Source organism: Egretta garzetta, unplaced genomic scaffold (assembly GCF_000687185.1).
Source record: "Egretta garzetta isolate BGI_Z169 unplaced genomic scaffold, ASM68718v1 scaffold169, whole genome shotgun sequence".
In the NCBI taxonomy this organism is placed as follows: Eukaryota; Metazoa; Chordata; class Aves; order Pelecaniformes; family Ardeidae; genus Egretta; species Egretta garzetta.
In genome coordinates this window covers 1,123,111-1,136,184 of record NW_009260798.1, presented here as the reverse complement: position 1 = coordinate 1,136,184, position 13,074 = coordinate 1,123,111, and the positions used below count along the sequence as shown (strand labels likewise).

Genomic DNA, 13,074 nt, shown 5'->3' with positions numbered 1-13,074 from the left:
ACAGGCCGTGCTCCTTTTGCCAGACTTCCCATGCTATGATATGTCCTAAAAAGCCTTTCTCTACCTCTCCTGCTTTGAATTGTTTTTTCTGAAGGGTGGACACCTTCATTTGTGTATGGCGTTCTGCAAGTTTTGTACCCGGTGAATTCCGCAGTGGATATTTCCTTGTGTCTCTTGGAAATCTCTCTTGTGATGGATCCTAAGATCATATTTATCTCCTTTTTGCAGTCCCATCATTTTGATGGCTTATAGTCATCCTCTGAGCAACTAATGTAACCAGATCTTTCTCTGTCATCTCCAGTTAATGAGCTCTCAGCTTACTGCAGACATCCCTGTTATTAGTATTTAAATGAATGACCTTGCACTCAGTACTATTACATTCCTTCTATTTATACTATTCTGTCATGACAGTCATATAATTCTTCCTCCATGATATCCTCATCCTCCTTTGTACTGGCAATACTTTCTACTTTTGCCACCTCAGTAAATTTCATCAGCATAAACGTATTTTTTGTACCAAGTTTACTAATGAAAATATTAAATAAACTGAGACCTAGGATTGATTCTTGGAGCAATTCATCAATAACTTATCTTTTTACAAAATCTTTATAATCTCTTTAGTTTACCCCTTAATCTGAAAAGAATCCTGTTTGGTTACTTTCTATATAATCTGTACTGTATTTCATTAATAAGTACTCATAAGAGAAGGCTACGATCAACAAACCCTGGATTTGCAGGATGAGATAGAAAGACTAATTGCAGTAGCAAACAGCTCTCCATACATCCAAAAGGATGTCCCTAATCACGGAAGTGATGGAAGGTATGTACATTTTTAAAGAGCAGGCACCTTACATATTTTAGTTACCTAAAATGGCTAAAGCATAGGGTAGCAAGAGCTTTTCACCAAAGGCATCTGGATTGCCCTGGCAGGTCAAAACAATTCATCAGCTAATCTGCTTTCCCTTGATGGACCTGGCAACAGGCAGCAGGATGGACTGTCCTGTCAGTGGAAGTTTCTTTCCAGCTGCCATTTCTCCCATGGTCTTGTTTCCTCACAGTCCCATTCACAAGCCCAAGTATATGATGAGAAGGGTCAGGATGCCCCCAGAAAATACAGAGGTCAGGACCAGACTGCATCTACCTGAGGTCTTCATTCTGCCTGGGTCAGAGAAGCCCATGAAAAGGAGGGCAAGTGGGAAGCAAGCTGCAGGAAGAGTCCTGCTAACAGAAACTTCCTTTGCTACCCTCTTTTCCAGGGTTAATAACTGTAGACATGCAACTCAACAAGTGTGTCTATATGGCTATATTTCCTGCAGTAACAGCAGTTAGGCATACATCCAGAGCAGCTGATGTGCAGTACAGACAGTTCTGAGGATCATAGGCCCTATTTACTCATGGTCAGATTGCCTGTACTGCACCTACAGACTTGGCAAACTCGAATAACAGGGAAGCATAACATGTGCTGTTTTACTTGTCACAAGAAGAAACTATGTACCTGCCTAAACTGAAAGGTTGAGAACTATATCTGCAAGAGAAAATGTCTTCTGGTGCTTGGTAAAAATTGGTACTTGCTCAGACTGCATCTAAAATAAAGTGTTCACATGTGAAATATTAGTACAACACTTTATTCTTCCTCTCCCTCCCCCCCCCCCCCCAAAAAAAAAAGATATCCCACTTAAACCATGTTCTCATGAAACTTATTGATAGCATCACTTCAAAGACTGGTTTTGTAAAATGAGGTTGCTTCTCCTTCTTAGCCACAAAAAATATGTTAGCATCCATCCATTTCAATCTGGTTCTTGCTTGTTCACTTTAATTAAAAAATCAAAGAAGGGATTTTACAAAGTTTTTATACTATTATCCCCTATATGCATTCCAAATCTAGAAATCTAAATTTGGAACTGTATCCACCATTCATTTTACACATTAAGTAAAAGTTTGACCAGTATTTGTGTTACTGGAGTGCAAAACATAAACCCCACATACTTAATTCCTTTTCATTCCTTTCCTGTTTATTCATGACAGATAAACAAAACTATTTTTCAATCTTTGACGTTCATAGATGAACTTCAAAATGTGCGCTGAATTTGCTCAAACAGCGAGTTGATGAAGAAGTGTATAATAACCCAGTCATTGCAAATCTATTTTGTAAACAGTAGTATCTGGAATACAGATACTTTGTAAACAGTAATATCTGGTGTTTCGAATTTTTGACAAGGGGAAAACTGGGGTAATTCTTGTTTCTTCAATGTGTGTTTTAGTAAATTGCGACTTTTCATCTAATTCAAAGGTATTGCAGACAGGATGAATAACCTTGTGGGTCAATACAAGTCCTGTACTCAGAAAACTGGGGTTCAACCTCTGGCTTTCTTTTGCAATTTTGCAATTGCTGTGTTGCCTGGAGAAAGTTGAACAACATAAGCTGTGATATCCTTTTTCTTAGTAAGGATGTGTTTACTCTGTCAACTGTCAAAAAAGTTGTACGCTGGTTTTAGAGTCTAGAACAAGAAGATCACATTCACAGCTAAATGCTTTAAGTCCTTTTGTAATTGCAATACAAAATACTTATATTTGCAAATAGGTGGTCTTTAGTAATAACTAATACCCAAATGTTCCAGTTCCTCTTTTTATTATCTATAGAGAACAGCAGAAAAGAAAATGCTTCCCTTTTCAGACTTGTTTTTCTTCAAACAAATTGTATCTCCTTCTATAGTTACCTTTAACATGGTTCCTAATTACACACTCCTCAACCAGGGACTTCATGTTCAGCTATATTATATTACATATTATATATTATGCATGAAAACTGGTTCATTTTTTATCTTCAAATAATGATCATCAAGCTGGCTCATTATTCATCAGAGAAAAATGAACTCTGTTCATATTCCCAGTTACAGTACATTCCTGCCCTGATCATATACATAGAAATCCATTGTCTAGATAAATGTCTGATCAAATATGACCAAGCAAAGGAATTTTCTAGAGAATTGGCCTTTTGCGGGAGAGTCCTTTTCTTTCAGTTATCATCTCTTAATCATATGTTTTTAGCTGTTCTTGGCTTTTCTGGTTATAAAATTAACATAACAAACACAGACCAAAAGTGAAGTGATGTTGTGATACTGTCATCATCCAACTTGCAGCTGGAAATCAAACATCACAGGAGTACTGCCCCGCTAACCCCAAGTGTCCGAAGCCCAAAGATGACAATTAAATGACAGCTCTGTTAGCTGCTTTACTAGGATTAGTTCACGAGTAACACCAGCTAATGCACTAGTCCCTGGTTCCATCCAACGTCTTCTATTTCTCTCACTACCATATGTAAATGCATATACCAAATCACTCAAATTCTTCCTCTAAAAACAATGAACAAACATCAGCACAAAAACCACAAGAAAAGTGAAAAATTGAGGCCGAGGGACAAGTGAAAAATATAATTTTTTTCAGGATTAGAATATGGGGCATTTTCTCTTAAATATAGATGCTAACATCTGAATTACCAGTATTTATATTATGTATTTTATGTCTATATTTTATATTATATCCTGTTACATCTCACATATCACCTAAGTGTCTGAATACATTACAATAAGGTATTTACTGATTTCTGTGATCTAGCATATTCAGATGGATTAACGCGTATCATGCAGAGTTTCATTTTGGTTGGAATTCTGTTCTGTAGCAGTTGATTTTAGATATATTGACCAGTGTTTATTTATAGTGTAAATATAGATGTATAGTTAACTACTTCATAAACTACCATACACATACAGTAAAGGTCATAGAAGGCCTTGGCTGATGGAGAAGGAGGTGCTAAGGAAAGCAATTGTATCTTTCAGGAGTTTATTTCTCAAAATGGCCTTCAAGAAATCTTTGTGTTTTCCACAAGTTAGCTTTATCCCGCAGTAAGAAGCTTCACCGTGTCTGGAGAACAAAGTAAGTGGCCACTGTTGTTGCCTTTGAGCTTACAAGTCTTTAATTCAACCTATATAAGTGCCATTGACACAAATTCATAAAGTTTAGCTCCAGAACCAATTATAACCTATACGTTACAAACCCCATGGAGCTTGATGTAGCCCTCTCTATAATCTGTCACCTACTAAGGACTTCAGGGCTTGCATTGCTGCATACAGACAACAACATGAGATGTGCAGCAGAGGCTATGCATCAGGGCTCTGGGATAAGACAGAATCTGCCTGGTGGCCCCAAATAGCAGGAATTTGCTTGCAGATCCTGCTGCACAGTATCTTAGAAATAGCGAGGAGTGCATATTAGGAGAATTAGAAACTTGGTTTATCTACCCTTTTCTCTTACCTCTGTTCAACATGTGTTAAGCTCTGAGATGAAGACCGTGTTTGTAAGAGGTATTTATATACAAACAGCTGTATATTTTAGAATAATACTTACATTTATGTCTATTTACCTTTCCAAAAGAGAAAATCAAAGAGGAAAAAAGGAACTTTTCCTTCATTTCATACTTATGAAAAAATTTACCCTAGTTGCATGAAGCTTGAGTTTTCTGTCTCCCTTCAGCCAGAGGTCTACCCCCAAAATAGAGAAGGGTTATTAGACATTGTGCTGTTAGAGTGTTAGAGACAGAGCAGAACTATTTGGGCATTTTGCACAGCTTTTGAGCACTGAAGCTAGGTAAAAGTGGACCACAGTTCTTCTCCTGACCCAAAGTATTGTATGCTCTATGCCACGAAGACCTTATCTACAGCATGAGGCAAACTGCAAACATTCGTACCCAATCTATTTGGAGTACTTTGAGCATGCAAGAGAGCTGTACACTGCCGATTTCATTCTCAAAGTACTATATATTGTGTGAGATAATGAAAACAAATCTTCATCTGGCACCTGTATGACATTCAAAACAGCAGTGGCAGTGATAGCAAAAGACATCTCCAGCTGCAGAAAACAGGGCTGAGGAGTTCTCTGTTTGTGCATTTCATTGTTAGTTCTCTGCAGTTGGAAGACACAATTTCCTATCTCGCACCTTTATACTATTGAAGAAAGACAAAGAAAATATTTGCTCACCAGTTTTATTTCTGAGGAGTCTATTATTTCCTGAATAGCTACCGACTGTTCTCTCACCTTCATTTTTCTTTTTCGTTGGAAATGATACTAGGGAGTGCTAGACAGAAGTTTATATGCTTAGGTGAACTTTGATTCTTCCTTGGACTTTAAGACTAATCTAGTGTAGAATGTGATTGACAAAGCATTTTCATTGATGTTATGCAGCCTTTTCAAGTTACCCAACCTAAGCAAATGAGGTTGTTAATGTTTACTCTGGACCGTTCTCTAAAATGGTTTTGAACTTTAGTAGATTTTATAAACTTATAAAGGTTGCCAAATGACATCAGTATTCACTAAATAAAAAATACCCATGATTATGCAGCAGAGGGCTGCCTAGATCAGCAGTACTATATGCACCTCTAATGGAAACTTGGTTTTGCTTCATGATTGAATAATCACAGCAATTATTGAATAAAGTACTTTGGAGGATGCCTGCTTGAATCTCTTTTTTCTGTATGATTTCTGGAAATGGGACAGAGAACATTTTTTGTAATCCACCCAGATGGTAACCATCAGTATTTGACAAAAAATTAATACAAATACAAATTATTAATGTCATGATGAGAAACTATGACCTCAAAGACCTTGTAATAGCAGTGAGATTTCACAGTCTGAACTGTGCTTTTATCAATAGTGCCTCCACAAAATCAAATGCAGAGTTAACAGATTTAATCAGAACTTTATACCAGCTGTAGTTAAGAGAATCATAAAAATTAAAGAAGGAAAACATCTATCTTGTCCTGTCCTGATCTAACCTCTAGTCCATGCCTTGTAGAACATATGATTTTTTAAAATGCCAAAGGCGTGACCAAATACAAGTAAGCCACAGGCCAATTGAGGATTTTCTCCCTAGGCTGTTTTCCCATAAGAGTGACAGAAGTGGAGCAATCCCGGTGGAACTGACTCCAAAGCAGGCTGGAAGCAGACTGAAGCTCCCAATGTTAGTGAAATAGCGTGCTGTGAATGTATGAAATGAAGCGATGCAAGCGAAGCCTCGCTGCCCTGCTGCCATTCCCCACACCCGTCTGGCCCACCGGCTCAGCCCTGACATCTAACAGGTAGCAAAACCCCTGACTTTCAGCGTGCCCAGGTGCTTTTGCTTCCTCTGTTGGTGATTCCTCTCTCTCCCAGTCTTTACAACCAGTTACAGAGGCCTTTTAATGATTTGGCTAGAGGCCCCTTTATCTTACAGCCAGCCATTTGAGTTCTTGGAGAGGGAGCAAAGCAGATGTGAAAGCTGAGAAGAATCTATCTACACTTTCCCTTGTTACAGTGCTGGGCAACAGGGAGCTCCACGGTGTGCAGAGGAAAACAGTGGCTATCTTGGATTCAGAGTTGTATGGAGATAGCCCAGCAAATGAACAAACCACCACAGGTAGGTCATTCTTCCTTTCTACCCTTATTCAGAACCAGAAGTACCAGACAAGCCAGATCTGTGCTGTTCTGTTTCTTCCTACACCACCCAACCAGGAGATGACTAGCAATGGGATCCGTGGGTTCTGCTACCCCTTAGCTGTTGCTTCTAATCATAACAAATAATAATAGATTATTATCCAATATAATGTTTTAATGTTATGTAATTGTTCTCTGATTATCTAATAATTAAACCAAGTTTCAGCTGAGGTGCGGTACCATTTCAAATGGCAAGCACAAACAGCAATAACTTTTTTTTAAAATTCTTCTTTTTCCAGCATATAAATACACATACATCAAGATTCAAAGAAGGACTGAAGAAATTTGGTTAGATTCACAGAGAGACAAAGTTCCCAACAACAGATTCATTGTTTGTGACAGCTCTAAATCTCTGAGGTGGTGTGAACTTTAAAGCACCAATGACACCATAATGATTTCAATATGCAGCTAGAGCTGTTAAGGAATTAATGCTGTTTCAAAATTTAAGTGTTTATTTCCTTTAAAGGAAAGAACAATTCTGGAAAATATTTTGCAGATTTTAATTTTTTTTAAATAACTTGTTTTAACAGCTATTTGTTCCAGCTTTTTCTAGCACTACCAAGGCTATTCTATTCCCTGAGTGAGAATAATTCTTCAGAGCACATTTATGGTGCATTTTTCCATATATAATAACAAAATCTGTGTTTTCTATTGGTTGGGAATAGTTAAAGAAAATGTTTCTTAAATATTATGAATAAATCAACAAAGAAACATTTTTTCTTGGCTCTATTTACTACCGGACATGGTAAAAAATCAATGGAAAGGTTTTCTGTGGAAAAGCTTTCAATTTTCTCCCAGTGATCTGAAAGGAACTACTCCATTTTGTTTAGTCATTCGATACCTACTGCTCCAGCAACAGTGAGCCCACCCGATTCAAGAGATCACCAGCTGGGCCACTGTGGGGGATTTTTTTAGTCCAGTTTTATGGTAGTGCTCTGTCCCAAACACTGCTCTGCACTGCTTCTTAGCTCTTGCCACCAGCCATCTAACTGCTACAAAGCCTCTCTCCCTGGGCTTCTTCAAGAATACTTCTGAAAGTTCTTGTTTTCTTCTGCACCAGAACAAAAGACAACTTATCATTCTTGGAAATGTTCACAAAATTAAATTATTTTCTGGCCTGTCCCACCCATCAAGAGAAGCCTGTGCCCTTGCAGAACATTAATATCCTCTATTTTTCTTCTCATTCCAAGCCAGTCAATCTCCTAATGGTTTTGATATAAGTTTTAGTGGACTGCATGTCAAGTAGAGGACATTATCCCAGTAGCTGTACAGTGATTATCTGGGCTAGAGCAGTTATTTCTGAATGAAAGTACTGGTAAAATGCCAAATGTTTTCACAAAGATCACGGTTGTGCTTTTTAAATTACTGGGCTTTCTGGTGAGTCCTAGGGCTGTATACATATATTAGCAAAACAAAACAACGTTTAGTAAAAAGTACAGGTTCACTAAGTCACACACTGTCAAACCCAACCCTGAAAAGCACATAGATCCTATTTTTTAACTCTGCTGTTTTCTGGCTCTCCTCACTGTGACTAATGCTCTCCACATCTCCCTTGATACAGCATGTTTCCCTTTTTCAGCTATTAAAAGGAATGTAGACTACAGCTTTTTAGAACTTGCCCCAAACTTTTGATGATGGTATCATATATGCTTTATGTTAACAGACCTGCACATCTACATTTTCTATGTTCTGAGCATTTGGAAGTTAATAAACTTTAAAATCATTACAGAATGTTGAATAGACTGTGAGGATTTTGAATAAGAATGAAAGTCTGATAAAAATGAAAAATATTTACTTTTCAAATGTCTGTCACCATATCTGACATACATAACATTATTTAGCTGATGCTCACTCATATATTCTTTGTTTCACTTTTTTAATGATTCCTGTAAGATCAGGAAGAAACCTGTCACTCCTAATATGACACTCAGAGAAGAACTGGATTTCTTACAATATAGATAAATATGTCTGTTACTAAAGAGTTTCATAAGACTGAATTATTACAACAAGGAAAAATGACTTTAAGTTGGTGTCATCTTCAAGTTTTCTTTATTAAATCCTGCTTTCTCCGTGCTGAGGAAAGAATTTTCATCAAGTGACAGCTCATATGAATAGTTATGATTTGATTTCAGCTATGTTTTCTGGACAAAGATATAACTGAGTTTAAAAATACTTTCAGAAGAATCAAGATGTCTTGCATATAGGAAGGACCTCGTCTTATATTTTAACTCAACTTCTAAAAATTTATTATAAAAAGCAGGTTTCTACTATTAGGGTACTGTTAAGAGCAGTAGAAACACAGCCAGAGAATTCCCTACATTGCGCAATTATTAAGTTGCCACCCACACCCAAAGAGTTTTATAAAATTGTTATCACAATAAAAGCCAATCCACTTTTCAGAAGCTGTAATAATTTTAACAAGAGATGGAGGGATGTTCTTGTTTTCACTTCTCTGGTTCTACTAATACATGACTGTAATTCATTAATTCAGGGTCAGACAATGAGCCTCTGAGCAATTATTCACATGAGTGGTCTCATAGAATTCAATGTCCTCATTTAATGTGCCATTAAAATGGTACATGGGCGCATCTAACTAAAGCAAACATTAATTTACTGCAACACACAACAGGTAGCACTGCAAAGTCTCTAATCTCAGCCATTATCTATTGAGAAAAAATGAGAAAAGAAAATGGCTTCATGAATTCGGCTTGTTCAAGGAAAGATTTTGCTGAGAAATCCCCAAACCTTACACCATATTCAGAAAACCAGGAGACTCAGATTTTTTCAGAATCTTAGAGACACTACTTTGCACAGTTTGAACAATTCAAGACAATGACTATAAGGGAAAAATCTACGATGCAATCCTAAAAATACTTAAGCATTACACTGGAGAAGTGTAAGGAGAAAGCAAACACCGCATCAGCCAGGCACATGGGCAACTCGGTCTCACTTGTGATCTCGCTTACCCCATGGTGATGGCAACCACCATAGCTAGGCACCTTGTGCAGAAGTACAGAAGTAGTAATATGAGTCTCTGTTAAAATACAGTACAATCTCTGTTCCTCTCCTCAGGGGAATTAGACGTTCTCTCATTCCCAGTCGTGTCTCCTAGTCCAACACTGTTGCAATATACACATTTTTAACTCAGAGTGCAAAATGTCATTAAGTTTAATGGGATGATGAAAAACTGGATCTAAACAACACGTTTTCTACCTGCCTCTCTTCCTCTACTGCACAGCTTATGACCAAAATTTTGGAGGCAGGTGTAGGATGCTGCCTGAAAGATGCCATAAAAACCTGAGTCACAAACTAAACGCCTGAAACCACCTCCATCTGCCCATTTCTTTCATATATTTTTGGAGTAGACATGCCAAAAGAGAAGACAGAAGAGGCAGAGACACTGCTTGATTGCTTCCACACTGGTGCAGTTCATGTGCCATGTTGAAGGCAGGCTTCATTTGGCCATAGTATTGCACCAAGAGATTTGGAAATGTGCACTATTCCCTGGCTTACCTAGCAGCCTGGTGATTTCCTCAGCACAAACAAAAATCTAAATACAATTACCTGGCCCACAGGCATTGCAGGAGTCTCAAATCTTTGCAAGTAAGATACCATCTAGGCCTAAAAGTCACTGCCTATTTCATTGCTCATCAAGAATAAGGTATTCAATACATTTTAGAGATACGTCCTTCATGGCTGAAGATAAAGGCTAATGAGGCTGGAATTAGCATAGATTAATATCATCCAGTTTTAAAAGGTGCTGAGGGAGTGTGAGTCTAATCCAAAACCCAGAATTCATGCCTCTCATCACCATCCCACGGCACCACACCTGAAAGGATCCTCCCCTGCCTCATGTTAATTTGAGCCAAAATACTAATTCACTCCCCAGGGAGCATTTCTTTGCTATGTTCTGTACCGAGATATGTATAAATCAGGCTGACTGTATTAGTTCTGTAGCTGGCATGCAAATGCCAGGTATTCATGGAACTATTAATTGCCATTAATACTGGACTGTGTAGTGGGCAAAGCAGACGCGTAGAGATCTTACCTCCTAATGTATTTTTGTAGCCAGTGATGTTCTCTAGTCAGAAAAAAATGTTCCTCTGTGGGTGATTAAGTGCAAGTACCTGACTTTGTATTCTGAAATGAACTCTGTAGACTGTCAAAGCCTGTGAAAATCCTTCTGCCTTCACCAGAGTGCAGTTTCCCTTTATCAGCACCCATTTTAAGGCTCTTAGGACAAAATCAGTAGAAAAAGGTTCCCAAGATAAATCAGGGTTGAGAGAACAAAGAACATCCCTTCTGTAAAGTGTGCTGCATTACAGTCATTGATAGGTGTTATTTTCACAAATAATAATGCTCTGTGTTGTTGTGTCCAGAATAGGTCCATCCTTCCTCTTCAAATGTGTAACATATATGGAAATGTTAATCCTTAGCCTTTGTTAATCCTCTGTCATTTCTTTACAAAAAGACATCACAAAATTATAAGTTTGTTACAATTATTCCTACACGGCATTTCATCTGAAAAGTGACATTTCTCATCATTGTTCTTGAAATTATTCAATCAAGTAACTTGCCTTTATGAAATTCAAGAAATAGAGCCCACCCTTGCTTCAGCTTAAGACACTGGACAAATTACTGTACTGTAGAAAGTATTACATGGGGAAGCATTGACTTTATTGGATCAGGTAAAAAAATCTTTAAGCAAGACTTTAAAAAGCCTTCTTGGATCTAGATACTCCTCATATCCATAGCCCTGCATGGGAGTTAGTACTGCCAATGGGTTATCCACCAGACCTGGTGCTGGGCTAGAACCCCAAATGCTATTCAGACCATTAAAACCAGCTGTGTCTCACCACATTGGAACCCTTTCCTGTACTATTTCTTGACAAAAAGACAAGCAACTGAAGAGAAAGGAGAATAATCCACTGATAGTACTGCTTTAGCCCCTGAAGTGTGACGTGGGCTTGAATCATTCAATGAAATTCTCTATTACAAACACCAAGATGAAATCCACAAAATACTTACAGTTCTTTGCATTAGTAGAGGTGTTTCAGAACAACCTATCCCTTCATCATTAAAACTCGATTCCATATTGATTATGTCTTCAATCACCTCTTCCATCTGATAAAATAATATTTTAAGACCAATCATTACAAATACTAATGGAAACAATATTATTCTGAAAATACAGAGGAAATAGTCTTGAGTATTCATTACATCAATAAAACTGGATTTCAGGAGTTTGTATCTTAAAATTCAAATAATTCAAGCACTTTTACACAAGATTCACATTTTTTACTTCTTGTGAAAACAGTTTTGTGGTTTAGCAAGTTACTTCTTTCCTCCCAAACAGCAGCCCATTCCCTTTTTTTAACCCCTTATTGCAACACCAAGACCAGATTACAAGAATGTATTGCTAACTTGTAACTGTGATCTGTCACCTTCATCAAATGTGTCATATCCACAGTGTATTGTTGCATTGGTGCAGGAAGGCTGAAAGGAACCTGTGGTTCTGCAAGAGCATGAGTCACTCAAGATTTGGTGTTACACACTACTCCCAAGATTCAGCAGGCTGAGGTTTGTTTTGTGTTTGGCAGTACACTGGATACTTCTCCAGCCAGCTTTCAGGTCCCACTTTTGTTCTAAACTGAATCAAAAGCTACTGAAGCAGATGGAATAGCTAATTAATCACTTGGGATGAAACAGTGAACACTCTGCAGACATATAGACACATATAAATTTGGACAAGGTACAGTATGAGTTTTCAGTGATAATTTCGGTCTGTCTCCATTCACAAAATAACTTTGGGAAAGATCCCATGATGAACCTGTCACTGTTCAAGTCAAGTACAAGTCAACTGCTCTGAAGCTTTTCGAGCAGCTCTTGGGAGCTGTCAGAAGAGCTGTAGCTGAAGGAAATGTAGAGGGTCATATGCAATAAAAGAAAGTATCACACAGACCAGGGAACTTGCAACACAGACTTTTAGGCCACACGGCCCAGCACAGCTCATATATGCACTCCTCTCCCTCTCCAAAAACCAGATGTGCTGTCCAGGCAGTGGTGCCCAGCCTTATCTAGGAAATTCTGTCTGGGCCAAAAGGATGCCAGGAAATGCCAGCAATTAGACAATATGAATGAGTACAGTTCAGTGCACCAACCTGCCGTGTATTATTTACTAGTATACCTAAAGTCTACACTGAACCCCAGGGCACATCAGCAACTAGAAAATTACACTGTGCCAGTCATCTCCCTGAGGCTCTGGGATGGGATTATTCAAATTATTGGAATGACGCCTATGAGGACTTTGGCCTGTGCCAACTATCACTCTCCCAGTCATCACCAGGCACAGTTCAGGCCAGTGGTTTACAAGCAGCTGGCTCGTTCTCAAGGACAGAGAGTGGTACTAGGGCAGGCACCGCTTGTTCCTGGTCAGATACCCAAAGTGCCTGAGAATGATTCCAGCATGCTGCACTTGCCCACACAGAGGTGACCACAGAGGCCTTCACAAAGGCCATCTAAACCAATCTTCACAGGCCATTGGCTCCA

The 13,074-nt window shown here is 38.4% G+C and overlaps 1 protein-coding gene across 1 annotated transcript in view; it reads right to left on the bottom strand.

The window, feature by feature from the left end:
• TFEC (transcription factor EC) overlaps positions 1-13,074 on the bottom strand; it is a 97,240-nt gene that overhangs the window by 25,155 nt on the left and 59,011 nt on the right. Inside the window, exon 6 of the mRNA XM_035902194.1 lies at positions 11,554-11,649. Coding sequence (XP_035758087.1) covers positions 11,554-11,649 — 96 coding nt within the window. The remainder of the gene's footprint in view (positions 1-11,553; positions 11,650-13,074) is intronic.